A 19371-nucleotide genomic window follows, 5' to 3' on the forward strand; every position below is an offset into this window, starting at 1 on the left:
ACTGGACCCTCCAGATGAAATTTTTTCCATATTGTAATCACATTCTTCCATAATGAGTTATTAACCAATTTTCAGCTTGATTGAATGATTCCGAAAAATGGGTACAGGAAAAATGGGTACCCTGTAGGGTACCTTTGGTTGAAAAATTTTTCAAGCTCACTTCGTATTCTTTCATTAGAAGCCATTAGCACCCTCCGTACCAAATTTCAGCTTGTTTAGATGACTTGGAAAAATCGGTATGGGTCACCCAATAGGGTCCGTCCAGATAAAAATTTTACCCATTTCAATTCATCCCCTTCCATTAGGACCGCATAACAAGCTTTGTACCAAATTTCAGCTTTCTACCGCAATTTTGAAATTTTGGTGCATAATACCCCACCCACCTAGATGACCCCCACCGGTCAACCACTTGACCGATTTAGCCCATCTTCGAACTCGGTTCCTAACTTTGTCCAATATGCATATGGTAAAAGTTTCAAGTCAATCGGTCAACCCGTTCGGGAGTTATCGAAAGACAGACAGACAGACAGACGGACGGACATGACAATTACATAAGCCCTGGTTCGGGCTAAAAAGGTGAGTCATTTTTTGGTTTCCTATCGTATCCGTGTTAAGCCTAACATGACTACGTAGGATAGGGAATGGGTGGGAATTTGATTTGATTTGATTTGATAACCTTTATTCGTGTGTCAATAAATATCAGTTAGCACAAACTGGTTTACAACTCATGACACAATAAGCTAATTGTCTATAGGCATTTAACTAACTAACTAAACTCATTACTTAATAATAGATATTTTCGTCATTACGTCGAGTAATTAACCATTAGCGACACATTTGTGTGAATTTTGGATAACTCAAATTCCCTTCCCAATCACGTGGCAAAGAGTTCCAAAGTTTAATTGAACGGTAATTAATACTTTTCTGCGCGAATGTCGTTCTCGTTGTGGGAAGGGTTAACAAAGGGAACGTACGTCTATTTGATGATACAGATTTCAGATGCAATAGGTTCTTAAATGCATACTTAAGTAAAAAAAGATCTATCTCTCCTCTCAGTTAATGTTAACGAATTACATTTTGTGCGGAGGTCAGTTATACATATCTTGTGTCTGAAATCTTTATAACATCGAGATTTTCGTAATCTTGATTTCTTCGCAATGATAGGTTAAAAATAGTTTAGGTAACGGTCCTCTTTACTTTGTATAGTGTCAAGTATTGGCGTGGTTTGCGTGGCCAATATGTCAATACTATAATCAGCTATCGAGTGTACATGACTATTTAACATAATTGACATGGCTTTTTCATTTAAATAACGTTTTAAACAATACAGATAGCCCAGATTACCCGAAATACGCTTATTTACCGATTTGAAGTGTTGTTTAAAATCTAATGATGAGTCAAGATCAACCCCCAAATACTGCCAGAAATCGAACCCACGGTTTGTTTTCAAATTAGTCCGACGCTATGTGATATTGATTTATTACCATATCGTGGCAAACCAGAGTGGCTCACAAGCAATTGATTTTGTTACGAGTTTGTCTAATTTATGGGATAACTCCGCGCATTGGCAGATAGTTTCATTAGCAAATTTCATGCTAATTAAATTTGTGATCGATTGACACCAGTTGCCCCCAAATCTGTGAGCGTACCTTGGGAGAGATTCACTCTTTGAACTCTTGATCAAGAACCGTAATAATCATTTTTATTATTACTAAAGTTTATATTAGTTTGTAGTTCCTAGTTATGGATAGAGTTGTAGCTATTTTATGCCATGGTTTTTAAACCAGTTTTCTTGTTAAACTGATATCCATTTACACTCGAATAAAGGTTGAAATGAAATGAATCACTCTGGGTGCACAGAACAATGCATATTTTAAGAACGAAAAATGTCATCTTATCCGAAAAAGGAAGAGCGACTTTTAACGCGGGGTTTCCACTTTGTCTAAAAGTATTGGACACGATCGATCAAATTTAAAGGAGCGGATCAGTGTTTTCTTCATTTCTTGCACTGCGAAGCAAAAAACGCCAATTTTTGGACAATACACTAATCATAAGTTAAACAATAAGTGGATAAGTAAGAAACTATGCTGGGATAATAACCCTTGGAAAATATTTGTCACTAAATTTTTACCATCGCGGTAATCATTTCTACTAGAAAGCAACCGATTGGAGTAAAATCTCACAATTCGCAACTGTGAGACACAATTCGCACAATTCGAAATTGACAACGACACAATTCGCAATGTATGTAAATGACTCTGCAAAATTACGTATTTACATTTCACACTAATATTTTTTATGTAGCCAAGTTATCATGTACTGGCTGCATATTTGTCATTGCGAGTTGGGTTATTTTGGTCTGAAAATTCTTGCCAGTGTTAGAACCAAAATTCCATCAACCTTTTTAATCCTAGGAGAAAAGACCCTCGCCACGTCACTCACATACTTATCTCAAGAACGTCCATAACTTACGTCCCAGGCGAGTGGAGGGAATGGGGTTTCGAGACAGGCCAACAAGTAGCGCCACATGTTAAAAAGGGGCGTAACGCAAAACAAGAGAGCGTGGGGGTGGGAATGGTAAAAAATCTCATAATTTATGGTATTGGCTTATCATATATTACGTCATCAAAATTTTCGATTTTATCACCCACCCACCCACACCCACCCTGCATAAATACTAGGGAATTTTGACATGGGAAAGACAAATAGGAAAAAAACCACCCACTCACTAAAATCACGACGTAATATATTTTCGTCCCCGACGCGTCATAAATAAGTTACACATACATAACTATATGTATACATACATACCCATGTTTGCCTACTACGAGAGGGATGTAACCCCATGTCATGATTTCACCTCTAATTTGCCCATGACTTTATGTATTTGGATGAAATACTGAATTTTATTTAGTCCACTTTTCTCCACCAGCCAGTAACCTTGTGTCCAGTTATTCGTATAAAATAAGCCAGCAAGACTTTCACATATTTAATAGTCTAACAGAAAGTGATCCCCTTAATAAATACATAATTATCTAAATAAGCTAAACCGATATTTTAAAAATTTACATATTTAAACTGCCACTTCCAAAGGCTTATAACTCTTGCTATTTCTGCCACAAAACCTGGCCAAGAAAAACCCCGTCCATAATTCGAGTAACCATATGCGACTCAACACTATACAAAATCCGTTCAAGTGCCCATTTTCTTGTAAGAAATCGTTTAAAACGTACACAAAACTCGTAGCCCACCGATCTCGGCATGAAAAAAACGGTCAAAAACCCTGGAAATGTGACCAGTGTGACATTTCTTTTAAAAGCAAGAGCATCTTAAGGAGTCACGTGATAGACGTACACACAACGGGAGACCCTTCAAGTGCACCCAGCACTTCAGCATAATATAAAAAAGGTTATCGGTTTTGCACTGTAGGGTATAAAATTATCTTGTGTTTGAATTTCCGGCTATCAAAGCACAGACACCTTATTCAGCAGCCTGAGGGTATTTACTTGCAAATTAAGTACCACCGTTCGAAATTATAAGAATTTCCACAAACTATAAATTACGGACTGAAAATGTTTATTCGCTTCCAAAATCAGGGTATTCCGACCTAGGTTTTAATGGGTTGGGTTTTATTTGGGTTTTAATGGGGTTTATTGGTTTTTATTGGGTTTTAATTGAGTTTTACCTTAAAACTACATTCTAAAAGTTAAATATATCTCCTATACATTAGAAGACGTTATCCCAATTCACCTATAAGCAATTATAAAGTTGCGTCAGCTACTTTATGTGATCGTTTTGTCCGTCCGTCCGTCCGTCCGTCTGTCTGTGCGTCTGTAAGCAGGATATCTCGAGAACGCCTCAACGAAATCAAACGCAGTTTTCGCCATTGTGCTTCTAATTTTTAGTTCTCGGTCGAGTTCGATAATCGGGTCAATCGAACCACCCCCCACAGTACCTGGGGGTGTGGTCGAAAATCAAATTTAACCTTAATTTTCATATGGGGTGTCATTTTAAAGGAAATTTCGCCACGAATTCAACGACGCCAATATTTTTGACCTTTGACGTCGTCGTCGGGGTCATTAGGTCAAAAAACACTTAATTTTCTTATGGGGAGTCATTTTAAAGGAAATTTTGCCATGAGTTCAACGACGCCAATATTTTTGACCTTTGACGTCGTCGTCGGGGTCATTGGGTCAAAAAACACTTAAGTTTCATATGGGGAGTCATTTTAAAGGAAACCTAGGAAAGGAAGGAAACTTAGGAAAGAAAAGGAAAATTAGGAAAGGAAACTGACCACGCTGACGCTACTTTTTTATATCGTTTGGAGGGTTTATTTCATCACTATTATAATATATGAAAATCCCGAAGAAATCAACAATTTCCTTTAGCATCACAGATTTCAAATTTTATTAAAAAAATAATTTCGGAATCGATACAAATTCCAATATGGACAAAGGGGTTTTATATGATTGGGATTGAATTTACAATAATTACGAATTATTTTTGTCACGTTATTACTAAAAACCTAATAAAACCCAATAAAACCCAATAAAACCCATTAAAACCAAATAAAACCACCCACTTAACATGGTAAAACCCATTAAAACCCATGGGTTTTATTATTTTCGATTAAAACCCTGTGTTTTTCCGAACCCTGTCCATAATAGTCTAAAACGAAAATATTCAAAACATGAAATAGGTAAGTGGGCGGCACTGATAACGGGCTCATTTTTTCCGCATTGCCTTTTAAAGGAACTATGTAAATGCTTCCAACGAGCTGCGAAAGTTTGAAAATAAACGTATATCAACATACACAACAATTTGTTCAAAAACGAAAGCAGACAATTAATGTTAAGTACACATTTGACTTCCCAGGCCAATGTACAAGAATGTTCTTCTATAATCACAAAGACTGTGGCACCTTTTTGTTCTGTACTTAAAAGAATACATTAAAATCATATTAAATGATTCTAAAAATCATTTTGCGTGGGAAAAGTGAGATATCAGGAATTATATAATTTCAAACGAAAAAATCTTAAGCAATTGCTGATAAATTAATTTTACGTCCCGAAGGAATTTTATTACTTCACCAACGAGAACCAGCTTGACAAAAATTTAAAGAAGGTTGATGTATTTGCCCAAGTTACTGAGATTTCGCTCCCAAAAATTTTCTCGGCGGCGAGTCAAGACCGCCATCAAAATCCGCGTCGTTGACCTAAGGTGGATACAGGTTGCTAACTATTGTTTACCCTAAGAAAAAAACGTCGCACCAAACAGCTTCCAAAGGAATACCAACACAACCACGTACACTTCAAAATTGAGGAAATTTATATTTGTTTATTAAAATACATACTTACAAAAGAAATATATCAAAAACTACATATCCACATTTACTACATAACTACATATTCACAGTTCCAAATAATGGCGAGAAGGAACACCCTTTATACATTTCTCAAACGTATGCATGCCGCCGCAGTGCTTTACCAAATCACTAAAAACGATAAATTTTTTTCCACAAAAATAACAGCCAAACCGTTTCGATCCAGGATTATGCTTTCTTTTCATGTGAGCTGCTAAGCTGCACTTGTGCTTAGTTTTGAAAGTGCAAAAGTCACACGAAAACTTTTCGGATTTTTAATGAAAATATTTTATATGAGTCTGGACGCTGTTCTTTTGTAAGAATGTCCGTGGACATAATGAACAAGGAAACCTTTTTCGTGCAGAATTATCCATGTGGGATGCCTGCAAGGAAATTAAATTAATTTATGATAACTAGACGAATTTATCAGTTATCTAAATCATAAATTATGATAATTAAATATATCTGAATAAACACTTTACGCACCTGATGAACTCTCAGATAAGCCATTTGAACAAAACTCCTCCCACATGTTGGGCACTTGTGTGGTTTCTCTGTCGTATGGGCCCTTATGTGCTGATCCAAGTTGCCCTTACTTTTGAATTCCTGCCCACAGAGGGGGCATGGGTATTGGACGGGATTTGCGGAATGTTCCGTATTAAAGTGTATCGTGAGATTTCCGTTACACGAAAATGTTTTGTGACATCCGGAAAAGTGCAGGATATCCGTTTTCGTTTCGTCGTACTGTGAACAATTTTTATGTGTCGTCGTAAACCCTGAGGAAAATCAAAGACTCGGCCGCAAACGTCACATGGCAGACTTTCTCGGTTGCCGTGGATGTGGGAGGGGAGGCAGCTGCGATTTTTTAGAAGTTTACTACACATCTGTGAATATTTATTGTTTATTTTGAAGTGCTCGAAAATTCTTAAATAAGTATGTAAAAGGCGGTTGAAGATTGTTAGGCAGTGGATTAAAAAAAATATATATACCTCGCGTTTAACTTTTCCATTTGGGTCGTGAATGTCGAGATGTCTATCCAGATGGGATATTGTATTAAACCTTTTTGAGCAGTGATGGCAACCCCATCTTTTAACGTTGGTCGTGGCCATTATTTATGATTGACGGTGACGTTGGAAATTAACCCTTCCCTGCAAGAATGAACGATATTACAACGTGGTAAACACGAATGGTGCATTTTTTAAATTTAGTCCTATTTCTCATAGTAAGCTCAAAAAAATTTAAAAAAAAATTAAATTGGGAGGTAAAGTTATACAGAAAATATTCACTTAAGTTTTAAATACGAGAAAATTACTTACCACGGAGAATTCAAAAATGAGATATAAACTTAATTATCTTATTAATGTAAGCTTCGAGGTACGGGATGCAGAGTAATGGTCGAAAATCGGAGCGTCAAGGGCTTCCGTGTAGGGCATTCTGGTGGAACGATGAGTCAAAAGTTATGCCACCGATTTGAATAGTAAATGCAGTTCTAAACTTGGGAAAGTATTTACCCTCAATCCAGAGTAAATCTACGCTTTATCCAGTTAACGATACTTTACGCCAGGTTTATACTTCACGTTCTCTTCCCAATCCGATTTTTCGATTGGTCGAAAATTTGATTTGTCGCGTTGTGATATTTTTGATTAGTCAATGAAAAAACCGGATTGGGAGGAGTACGTGGTAATAACGTGATAAGTAGAAATCTGGTGTTAAATATATACTCAGATTGCGATGGTAACTCGAATTTTGTTGAAATTTTGCAAGTATAACATTCACGTCAATGTGTACGACCCACATTTCTTGACGCAATTTATGCGATGGTTGAAACTTGAAAAAATATTTTAGCCAAAAACTTAAAAAAGGGTTTAAACGGAGGAATCAACTCGGCTTTAATTCTCTCGGAGTGATAAAAATTGTGAATTTCTTATGTTTGACGTCAAACATTTTGACAAATTCAAACTGGGTGAAAAAAATTGGCTGTACTTCATAATTTCAAAAGTTTAACAAAATCATGAAGTATAGCACTTCACCCCATCGCATTGTTCATATGGAATTGAGCGTGTAAATATTTGCATTTCAAAAGGGGGAACATTTTAAATTTAAAATTATTCACAAATCCTGTAGAAAAATTTTGCAAACCGTACTACCGTAAATACTCTATTTATAGCCCTATTTTAATTATAGCCGGGTCTCCATTTTATGGCCGGGTCTGTAGGCAAGGATAACAAAATTTTGGCCGGGTCTCTAATTATAGCCGAATCTCGCAAACCCGGTTTTGGATTTTAGCCCCGGCTATAAATAGAATATTTACGGTACTTACTTTGATCGATCTGAATTGTGGTGGGTCTACTATTTCCCGTAATGGATTCAATTTCCTCGTGAAACTTGGTCTGGACATGGGGGAATTTGCTGAGGTACATCATCAGCCAGGCCAACATGGTGGACGTCGTGTCCGTTCCGGCGAAATATAAATCGCCCAAAGTTGCCACAAGGTTGTCCTCTGAATAGTTGGGAAAAATAAATAAATACGTTTTATCTTAAAAATTTGAATGAGCCTACTCTCGTCAACTTTCGCATATTTCGCAAATTGAATATAACTTTGCGAAATGTCGGAAACCTTGTGGTAGAAAAGTATGGGATTTTTCCCCTTTATCTTCACATCTCGTAAATTGTTTCACAAACTCATTTTCACCATAACCAGCGAAATTACAGAAATCGATGGAATCAATAGTAAAATATGAGTTTTTAGAAATAAATAGATTTTTTACTTTTTTATATATTGCAAACTTTTTAAAGTTTGTTAAATGAGTCTCTCTATGAAATAGAACGTTGTCTTGACTACGCCCAATTTATTTATTTAAGTAATTACCTCCCAATTTTCCCATAAATGCAGACTTGGGTTTTCGAGATTTCTTTTAGAAACACGTCAGTGAAATCTCTGACGAAGTATTAAAAAAATTAGCATTTTGCAATTTATTACTTAATGTTAGTATGTATGTAAAAGTGCAAATGCAGAAAAATATTTCTCACCTATCGAAATCATCCTGTCTCGTCTTTTTATGGTCGGTAACTGGTTTTCGCATGTAGCTGGCCAAATTGTAAATTTGGGTTTTCAGCTTGTCATACCCCACCAATTTGGGGAAGAGTTTGACCAGCCAGGGCATAAATATGATGAACCCTCCACCCTCCAAGATTCCCTGGAAGGCGCTAAAGGAAACAAATAAGTAACTCTAATAAGTAATAAATAAATAAGTATTAAATAAGTAATAATTTTTTTTGCAACTATTTGCAAAAAAATACACATTTTTAGCAGTACAGAAAAACTTTATAAATTAATTTATAAATTAAGTAAGTAGTAAATTGCCCGGAATATTTGAACTCAATAAAATGTATTGTAGCAAATATTTAAAATTCGATACAATTATTTATAAAAACAATAATCTATATTATAATTTCGAAAAGTCCGTCCCGTGAAATTTTCCGTGACATTCCAGCATTCTGATTGGCTGTTGGGATTCTAGCTCAACCAATCAGAGAACGGATTCGATTTTTGATTATCCTTCTGATTCCCATTCTCATTCTCATTCACATTCTGATTCTTATGAATAGAAGGTGCCAGCGCACCAAATTTATTTGACAACCTTAAAAAATTCCTTAGCAACGTCAAAAAAATTCCTTGGCATCGTTGAAAAAATGCCTCAGCAACCTTAAAAAAATTCCTTAGCAAAGTGGAAAAAATTCTCTAGCAACCTTAAAAAAATTCTTTAGTGCGTTAAAAAATTCCTTGGAAAGGCTAAAAAATGGCTTAGCAGGAATAACACAAAATATTAAACAAGCCTAATATTGTCATGGCCACATTATTTGATTATTACATTACTGCTTTTATTTAACACCGTAAATATAATTTTCATTGAGACCAATCAGTTGTACAACGCTATAATTAAATTTTGTTACATTACTGTTAAACAAAATGAGGCCCGTCTTTAAGACGGGCTTATAGGCTAGTTATTATATAACACAAATGTGGATTATGAATACTTTTTTAGTAATCATTTCTTCCTATCGTAAAATAAGTTACGAAGGTTACGAGATTTTGTACCTAAGCTTTTCTTTCTTAAAAATTGCGTTACACAGGTCACGATTTTGCCTTATCAATAAGCTTGACCCCTTATTTTTTCTTTGTAAATTATTTTACGAGTTACGGTAAGACACAAAGAATACCAAAGTTTTAAATTATTAGTATGTAAAAAAACTAAATTTTAAAATGTGTGCAGTTCGATTTTAGACGGAATCAATTTAATTTAAGCTTTTAAGTTAGTTTTATCTTAGTTTTACCATAGTTTTTTTACAATTTAATTTAAACTTTTAAGTTTAAATTAAATGTTAATTTTTGCACCTTTAATCCCACATTTTTGCCCGACTTACTCATTAGTCTTCACCGTCATATGGATCAACTCTTTATCGCTATGTTTGTGCCTGATCCCGGTACAAATGGCCCACAAGGCGTTCACCACTTCAACCTGGAGCCGCTCCTTGACGTCACACACAGGCTGCCCAGCCATCCCGGCAAGACCCTCGATGAGTTCGGCGACCTCCAACATGATCCCGTCCTCCATCGAGGTTTTGCCAAAACCGAAATCGCGCAACTGTCTGAGCGTGAATCTCCTAAGTTCATAAAACCATCACAGACGCAAGGGTCTGGAATATGGCCAAATTAATCCAATGCCTGCTAAACTGGAGATTTCTTGAGAAATTTTGACGAACATGTTATTTTCGCGTTGGTTTTCGCTAGATTGGGGAATTTGGGGTAAGAAAATGTCCTTCCCGGATTTTCGTCCAGGGTTTTAAAGAAGTATGACTCGTCGTGAATGCTCCAACCTTTTGGAGTAATTTTGCTGCAAAGCTTGGGACGTGTTGCGTTTACCATTTTTTCTTGAGCTTCCGTGTATTTCTCTGGACATTTTTTTCATACGATTTGACCCTCGATTTATGAGCTTTCATTTGATGCAAATACTTTGTATTGGTCTTTAACATCTTTGCCACACCAGACACGGACGTTCATGGGAACTTTTCATAAAACAAATTAATCGTTTTTAAATTTCGTGGGGTCATTATGGTGTTTTGTTGTCATTGTGCTTCTTTGAGGTTAACATTTTCGGATTCTACATACTTTTTTGCGTAGGTTTTAATTTTTGCACAAATACACCCCTCTTCCTTGAATTGCAGTCAGGTATTATCCTCATCTATGAAAAACGAATTTTTGTGCTTACATAAAACTCATTTCGCGAATTCTTCGCTTTGAAATCGTGTACAAAATTTGTCTTCCATCAAAAACTTCTGAAACTTTCAGGATTCGTAGTTAGATATCTGTATAATATTACACAATAAATTTGGTTTTCTAAAACCGTTTTTCGAGCAGCCCGCTGATAAAGTTCAAAGTGATCGGGTTCCCATAGTCCTTACCTTAGTACTTATCACTGTAACCATGTACATTGTCAACAAATAACCAAGCATCAACATTAGAACGATTATTTAGTCCCTGATTTATGAATGATCTATACATGGTCTTCGGAATATATGTATACAAGAAAATATATTAAATCAATTTATGCAGAAGAATAAATATCCTTTTCCGATCATTCGTTGTCAATCAGCAACTTAGGCCAGTTGGCCTTTTAAATAGTTTTGAAGACTTTACTGCATATTAATTTTGAACGAACAGTTATTACTCTTTTCGGCGAGGAACAGAATCTCGTCAAGTATTTTGATGTGGTGAATGTGTTTATTGATGGGCACAACTAGCTTTATGTGCAGAACATTCGGTACAAGTGTAAACGAGGGCTTGTCCGATTGTCAAGAGATGGGGACGAGGACGATTTTTCCATTCTTAATTAGTGCATTCAAATTTGAGCCAATTAGTTTAATGTGGTAATGGGTAATTATCATTGTTGGTAATTGAAAGTCTGAGTTACTGGTAGAATCAAAAGAAATTCTAATTAAAAATTCTAATTAGAAATTCTAATTAATTCTAATTAAAAGAAAGAATGTCCAAGTGTAATTTACATGCGTAAATAATAATCCTTATTGGATCAAAAAACGTACATATATCGCACTACCAAAACATTTGCATTAAGCATTGATTACATTCAGAATTAATTTTAATTTTGAATATGATGTATTAAATTTTTTATAAAATAATTAATGTATATTCGACCAGGGGCATTCGTGTTGTCTTGCCATACTTCCCGTTCAACGTTTTGAATTAAATGCCTCCAAATTTTGTGCGCAGTAGAATATCACAAATTAATAATAAAATTATACCCTCTTGCGCACACTCCATGCATAACACATCATTATTCTCATTATATTAATCAGGAAGAGATAAGGAACTCATTTTGTTTATTCTTTAATAAATTATTATTTATGCTCCTTTATGGGCCCGAGTGGCCTCAGAAGGAATAATAAATCATTTTAAATTCAAAATTCAAATTCAAATAATAAAATTATGTTGTAGATTGGTTTAGTTCATTCGAACTATAGTTAATAGTTAGACCGATAAATTAGCCAGTGCTTCCTCATAGCCTTCAAAAATTCGTGGTAATAGACTTACTGCAGGCAGAAAGATATTTACCGAGATTACTGTATATAGGCAAGATAACCCAGTCATTCCACACTATGGAATGAAAGTGTGCAAATAAATAAATTTAAGCAAATTTGTCGCCCACTGGGTAGAAACTGTTCACCGAAACTTCATTATATACTTATTGTAACTGATTACAATAATTTTTAGTGACCACCATGTCGTTATATAGACCACCATGTCTGATTCAATTGGATATTTTTTATTCATTATAAAGTTATACGGTTTCATACTAATTGCTAGAACTAATTGCAACTACTAATAATTAGTAACTATTCTCGTGATAAATTTTTGTAAAGTAAATTAATAACTGTTTTAGAATAGGTGGTAAAGGAATTACAGGTTAGGTTAGTAGGTTGAAATCCAATTTTTTTGTTGCGTTTAAACATAATTCGTTATGAGTTGTACTTTTACTTGTTTCATATTTATGCGTGTCGATGTATGTAAGTACATGCGTATAAGTATATTAAATACTATATTAAAATAAATTAAATTACATATAAAATATATATGTAAATATATTAAAGCATATATTTAAAATATATTAAATACCCTCATTCCTCCTTAAGCGCATTGAGTTCCTGTGATAAATTTGTTTAAACGAATCCTTCCCAGGTATTTATTGAGTTGACCGTTGTCAGTTCCAGGTTGAGACAAAGTTGTACATTTTGAGATATAAGCTTTACTCGGATTTTAGCAATTTGTTGGGAGGTCGAAATCTGTAAAAATAAGAAGGAAACTAAACTCAATTATATTAATTCTCTGAATTGAATAATTTATTGTCACGGTGGACAGGTAAATTATGGAAATGTAAAAGGGTCGACCCCTAAAATTCACACATAAACCATTTTAATCAACTTACCGGATAATTTTCCTCTAAAACTGACGTAACTACAAAAAGATGAAAGACCTGGAGATATGTCCTTACAGATAGGTTTGTAAATATACGAGAAGGGACAAGCAGAGCGTCCCCAAAGACAGAATAACCGTCGCCATGATCACTTCGCCCTCATTATGTTCCAAAAATTCGGACATAAAGAGCTCCCTCTCCACGGCCTCCCAGTCATCCTCAGGGTCCAAAATGTCCAAGATCTCGCTACAGGGGTAGCCCTCGGTCGGATTTGATTTTTCCATTGTTAGTAAATTATCGTGATAATTTTTGTGCAAAACCAGAGGTGACAAATGAAATATGTCAATTAGCTACTGGAATGAAATGAGTAAGAAAATCGAGGGTGGTGTTAATAAGCTACATTGATTCCCCAGTTTCACTATGGGCCTTTCATATATGCATGACTTCGAAAACTTTGTATTCAATTTTTAGCACACAACTCTTCTACATGATGACATAGTTTGTCACCAATATAGCCAGTTATAAAAAATAAATGGAATGAAATGTATGCCATAATTTGTGCACAGGCCTCTTAATTTAGGAACTTTTCGTGGTGTCTGGTGTCACACCACGCTTAGCAACAGGTGGTCGGGGATTTCCGCTCGCAATTCAGATATGCGTTGGTTAAGTGAGCTTTATTGCTCCGGGTAGTCTGTGCGTAATCAATGTATGGGATTTGACTCGGGGAGGTGACTAGCAAAGTGTAAGAATGAGAGATCGATACCGAGGAGAAGTTCGGGTTAGTGTGTGCAAGAAGTACACAAACTCAATTTTTTATCAATCGTTTATTAGAGCGAGATCGGATACAGTAACATATATGTGCCTGATGTTTGTGATGAATGAATTGAGGTAAAGTAAGCTAGTGAAACCGTGGTGGTGATGAAGTTAGAGAATGTAAAGTAAGAACGGGAGAGCGACACAGAAAGACGTCCACAATGTCTTGTGCGTGTTGGAGTATTTTTCTGTATTACCTGAGCAGGGGTTTTGCTTGAAGAATGCATTGTTTGAAATTGTCATTCCCGTGATACAGGTTTTTAGGATAATTAAAAACTTTTTTACGAAACACGGTAACACATTGTTGTCGCTTTCACTCGTCCTTTGCATACATAAATAGTAATACTTTTACCTTATAATTTACATACATGCATGAATAGCATATAGTATAAACTTTTAAAACGTTCAATAAAATCAAAATGTATCGTTCCTCATACAGTAATTTGTACATGTGTTTTTAATATCCGACTATATTTCAATTTCGCTCAAAATTCGTCTCATTTGTACGCAAGAGGCTTATCTGTAAATTCAGATATGACTTAGAATAAAATTTAGCTACTTTAGTCATTCAATTAAGTCAATTAAGTAATTTAATTTACCTGCTATTAATAGTCTTCGCATCATACAGATAACCTCCGTATCAATTAGGTCCCCTTATCTTTTCCACCAGAGCATAAATCCTCATAATGTGGAGGTACTGAAACCAACATATTCGAAACCAAAGTTTAACTTCCCAACCAAGCCTATTGTACCAGGTAGGCTCCAGTTGTAGAAAATGGCCGCAGATTCAGTGCCGAAACAAAAAATTCGGGCCCTTTTGCCGGCCCCAAAAATAAACCTGAAAATTACATGTTCTTTTGTTTGCATAATTTTTGTCAAGGTCAAACACCATAAAATATAATTGGTTACCGTTCCAATCCCTGCAAATTTTGACGCAAAAAATCAAAATTATTAAATTAAATCATTATTTAAATTGAATTAAGAAAACATTTAATTATATTTTATGGTGTCTGACCTTGACAAAAATTATGCAAACAAAAAAACATGTAATTTTCAGGTTTTAATTTTTGGGGCCGGCGAAGGGCCCGAATTACCAGTCTCGGCACTAATTGGCGGCCGTTTTCTACAACTGGAGCCTACCTGGTACAACAGGCTTGTTCCCAACCTTCAAAGTTATTTAAATACTTTGCAAATACTGCTCAATAACTGACATGTTTCCAACGACATTAACGATCCTCGCCGTGACACTGCACGAGAATAGGATGGTGGCCAGAGAGAAAGCAGGGAGGACACGGAGTGGGATCTCAATATTCTGGACAATGTTCCTGGCGCCACGGCGTCAACGTCGTCCCCAAGTCTTCCTGTCCCAAAAAATATTTCCTCCTCTCCTTCCAAATTTTGCAATTTCGAGTCGCACAATCCGTCCGAAAAGTCTATCTTGAACTGTAAAATCCATCCAACACATTATAATTATCATTATTATTATCATCATTATTACTATTATTTACAAAAAAATTTAGCTGCAAAGTTGTATAGTGCTTTCCGCCGTACACCAAAATTGATATACATATATATCTTCCTAATTTAGAACAAAACTTAACATAAAACTAAAACGTTGACGTTGATAAATATGCTAAATTTAGTATTCCTTATTCCTAACCTGTATTTCGCAACACTTGCTAGATTGGTTACCCAGCAATTGAAGGCCTCATCATGAATAAGCCCGGAACATTTAAATTCTTCCCCTCAAAAAATGCTGGATTTTTAACCCCATCTCCCCATCTTGGTTAGATGAAGTCAGCAAAACCTTGTCACCCCCAGTTCTGCTCTTTGAGTCCCACAGCTTTCCAGAAAATCCCAAGTTTTGTCCTCCCACCGTTTTCGACTCTGATTTAGAATCGATGATCAACTCTCTAAGAGTTCTCCCTCCTCTCGTAATTTTTTATACGACCGCGACCCCACAAGATATTTCAACTTGGTCTAAATTTTCTGCAAAAATTTGCAAATTCACATCGTAAATGATCCCTTGGTTAAAGCAATTAAGCCTATAAAAGACCTGTGGAGAGCTGAAAATTACACTAATTTCTTTAGTGGACCTGATCCAACTAATTTTTTCACCCTCATTTTGAAACGAGATTAAATTATGACCGCGAAATCTGGGGAGCGCCCTTCGGTCAAGTTCAATATAGCCGCGATTCGGAGATAGGGCACTAAGAAGTATTCGATACGAAAACGACCACACTCTACGCTGGACGGAAGTTGGGAATTGTGTTCTGGCAGTTGAATTTTGAACGGGAACGAGGCCGGATTTTGTTCAAGAATGAATGGATGAAGTTCTTCACGATGGAGTTCTTTCTTTATTCCTACGAGTAATGACAAATTTTAATTAAAAATTAAATACAAGTTAATTAATAATAGTCTGATTATAATTTCAATGAGATGGAGTCAGTAAAAAAATTGGGGAATTTAGAATTTGTACTATTCCATAGCAACCCATTTTTTGCAAGATATTTTGCCAATCCAAGCCTGCAAATGTTTGTGCTTTAGAAATTTGCAAACAATTTTCTTACATCATAAATTTTGGCAACTTTGCAAATTTTATTTTGATTATGAATTCGACTAAGAAACACGTAAATAATATTTGAATTTTACCATTTTCTTGGCCAGACACCAATGAAAAAATCTTCGAACGGCAAATCAATCCTGAATTCGTCTCTGGTAGTAGTTGTCGTAAATAGGTGCATGATTTCTCTCCTTTTGCGTTTGTGACGTGACCCTGCAGTTCGACCACGATTGCTAAGTAGGAATCAAATGTTTAGGATAAGTTGCAATCTCATTGTTTTTATAAAGTAGTCCAGAAATATGGGGGCGAAAGCAAGATTATTATCCCAAAAGTAATTAGTTAAATCGCCAACCTGCAAGGCTGGGGAATTTTTCTTGCTTAAAAACTTAAGGTTTAAAGAATATTGCAAATAATAAGGCCATATTTGTGGAAACTAGTTTTTTAAAGTTGCATTAAGGGTATTCACTACCTCAGAATAAAACACGCAAAATTCGTAAAATTATTTCGCTCTAAATCCAAAATGTTTCCACGTACTATAAGTATTTTCATAATGAATACCCCCATTAAGCAGCTATTTTATTGTAGTATAACTTACCATAATAATGCCAATTGTCCAATTTTTTAGTGTCAATTTTAATCAGTTTATACCCAATTTGCTGAGTGAGTTTTAAGTTTCCACAAATTGCTTTCTGTCCTCGTCCATTCGGCAGTGAAATTTCTGTAGAAATGAATTCGAACGTACTCCCACTGCCACTCCCACCCAAACTAGAACATGGGAAACTATTCGGATGACCGGAATACACCGCTGCACACGCAGTCACCCCACCAATAGCGCCAAACATTATGTTCCAAGTGTATTTAATGCATGTATTTTTCTTTACTTTATAAGAAAACTGGAAAAAAATCCGAGAGGAAAGGTGATGTTTTTAAGAAAGGGGAGAATAAACTTGTTTATATGCGTTTACACATGTGGAAAATCAATATATCACCAAGTTTCTAGGGAATCCTATAGAAACCAGATTTCTCCGGGTTTTTGCGCCTTACTATATGGACTTACACAGCAACCTGGTGAACTGAATCTTCACTGAGCTACCCGGGTAGAAACTACTTGTCATCCAGCATGAGTGTGTATGGATATTCGTACACACACTTCGTACAAACTACCTAACAACGAACCACCACTCAGCATGCATTCATGACTTTACTGCTTCTCTGTATGCAAACGTTATGCAGATAAATGTTTGCAAAATTTTTATAAATTGTGACCATTTGCAAAATTAGCGAACTTTTGTTGTTTTTCTATAAATTAGGAAACATGACTGCATTAAATTAACGATTTCGTGCATAATAGACCGTCTTGTTCATATAAAATTATCCATAAATAATTTTTTGTATAAAGTAAACATGGCCAATGTTAACGTATTATCAATGAGGCAACAATTTTTCTGGAAGACATTTTTTTACAATGCATAAAAATAGTATTATGGATTAGGCTTTTCTGGAATTTCAAAAACAACTGTAAAATTAGATAATTTTGCAGATTTTGAAAATTAAAAAAAACTTGTCAAATATTTATTTGCATAACATTTTTATGATGGAGGACAGTATGAAATTACCTTTAGGTATGGAGTTCAGCGATATTCTAGAAACTTGCTTCCATCCTGCTGGTAGGCTGATGGTTTTAGGCTATTTTTGTGAAATTGCGAAATTTACATTCAGAACAGGTTTATTTACTTGTCTAGTTTATTTGCGCCGGAACAAGCTTGTTGCAGTTTCGCGATAAAAATAAAATTGTTCCGAATGAAACATTGTGCTGAACAACATTTAATTAATTTCTTATTTTCAATATTTCAGAAATAACAAATTATTAAGTTCTGAAATAAATTTTACATATACCAAGAACTTGCGCCATACTTACGCAAAAATTTAGTACTTGGTATCCGGCCGCGTCTCCATCCATTTTTTTTATCCCTGGAGTGCTCATGACATTGTCGTGCATGGCCTTGAGGGCGGGATACTCGTCAATAAATCGTATCCCATGATTTAGTTCCCCACTGTTGAGGACATGGGCGAGGGAGATGTCTGCCCAGCTTAACTTATTTCCAACGAGGAAACGACCCCCGTTGTCCTTCACGATTTGCTCAAACTTGTCCATGTACTGTTCCTTGGATTTAACCTTCTGCACCTGATCCAGCTCCTTCCGTCTAGAGTCATCCTGCTCCATCAGGATGGGAAGCCAAGCTGTGTAACTATTCTCCTCGGAAAATTAAATTTAAACGTTTTTTTGCACGTAAATGCAAAATAAAATTCGCAATTTGGGGGCAATTTTAAATTAAAATTTTATAAAAATATTCGAAAATATCAGTTAAGTCATACATATATTGACACCGGTGGTTACAATTTTATTTTGAGTGTATACATATCTACTTTAATGCGGTGAAAGTCGATGCTCAATGTTAAAAAGGTCTAAGTGCATAAAAAATGGATACCTGCAATTCTAAAATTCCACAATAAAACCAAACCCCTTAAGCGTATGGTTTTAAATTTCGTACTTTCTGTCTCTATTTGCTATTCGGGCAGAGACCAATGGTGTATGGTGTTCAACGTTTTGAAAAGTTACTGGGCTCTACCTAGAGCTTAATTTTACGGTAATGCATAACGACAAGCTTCGTAATTAATTAATTAGACCGGTTTTAGCCCATGATTACATGTATGTGCATACATAATATCTGCATTTATGTATGTGCTCGCTGTATTGCGCAAGGAAATGTAAGGTTGGTGAAATTTCGTAAAAAAAACTCGGCTCGAGCGCTTTTTCTTGGTTTGGAGCAATTTTTTAAGTTACTGCAAAACCATAATATTTTCACCACGGAAATTGGTAACGTTGGCAACGATTTTAAATTAAAAACGGTGTCACGTTATCTACACATATGAATATGCATGAATTTCGTTACAGGACCATGCGGCATAGATTTTTTAGTTAAATTTGTTAATTGCCCCTTACGTTTCACAGAATCGATCACCGTATCAACGTACTCGTCACATTGCGCCGCTTCAAAATCATTGGATCCCACGAGGTCAAACTTTTTTGGCAAAGGAGCGACGAATTATGAGCGACTGGTTTAATTTTTTCCCCTCAAACT

General features: G+C 35.6%; 1 protein-coding gene across 6 annotated transcripts; it reads right to left on the reverse strand.

Moving 5' to 3' along the window:
* Positions 1–13998: 13998 nt before the first annotated feature.
* Positions 13999–17270, reverse strand: LOC110850213. 6 transcript variants are annotated; one of them, XR_002547951.2, is made up of 7 exons: positions 16824–17245; positions 16318–16461; positions 15722–16028; positions 15326–15654; positions 14877–15108; positions 14265–14362; positions 13999–14185 (listed from the first exon to the last, which is right to left on the reverse strand). XR_002547951.2 is itself a non-coding variant. In XM_035852190.1 (3 exons), the coding sequence occupies exons 1-3, from the start codon at positions 17068–17070 to the stop codon at positions 16097–16099; spliced, it is 486 nt and encodes a 161-aa protein (XP_035708083.1). In that variant the 5' UTR covers positions 17071–17270; the 3' UTR covers positions 16036–16096. The 6 variants fall into 6 exon arrangements, 1 of the variants encoding a protein (XP_035708083.1); XR_004835002.1 differs by having other exon boundaries at positions 14806–15108; positions 15326–16028; positions 16824–17252; XR_004835003.1 differs by having other exon boundaries at positions 14851–15108; positions 15326–16028; positions 16824–17251.
* Between the last annotated feature and the right edge of the window lie 2101 nt (positions 17271–19371).

The sequence above is a fragment of the Folsomia candida genome, unplaced genomic scaffold, assembly GCF_002217175.1.
Source record: "Folsomia candida strain VU population unplaced genomic scaffold, ASM221717v1 Fcan01_Sc005, whole genome shotgun sequence".
In the NCBI taxonomy this organism is placed as follows: Eukaryota; Metazoa; Arthropoda; class Collembola; order Entomobryomorpha; family Isotomidae; genus Folsomia; species Folsomia candida.

Bases quoted from the DNA above. Each gene is read 5' to 3' on its own strand.
- LOC110850213 (XM_035852190.1), bottom strand. From the start codon at position 17,070: ATGTTTGGCGCTATTGGTGGGGTGACTGCGTGTGCAGCGGTGTATTCC. The intron at 16,462-16,823 runs GTAAGTTATACT...ATTCCTACTTAG, and splicing joins GGACAATTGGCATTATTATG to CAATCGTGGTCGAACTGCAG. The intron at 16,192-16,317 runs GTAAAATTCAAA...AAACATTTGCAG, and splicing joins GGTGTCTGGCCAAGAAAATG to GCTTGGATTGGCAAAATATC.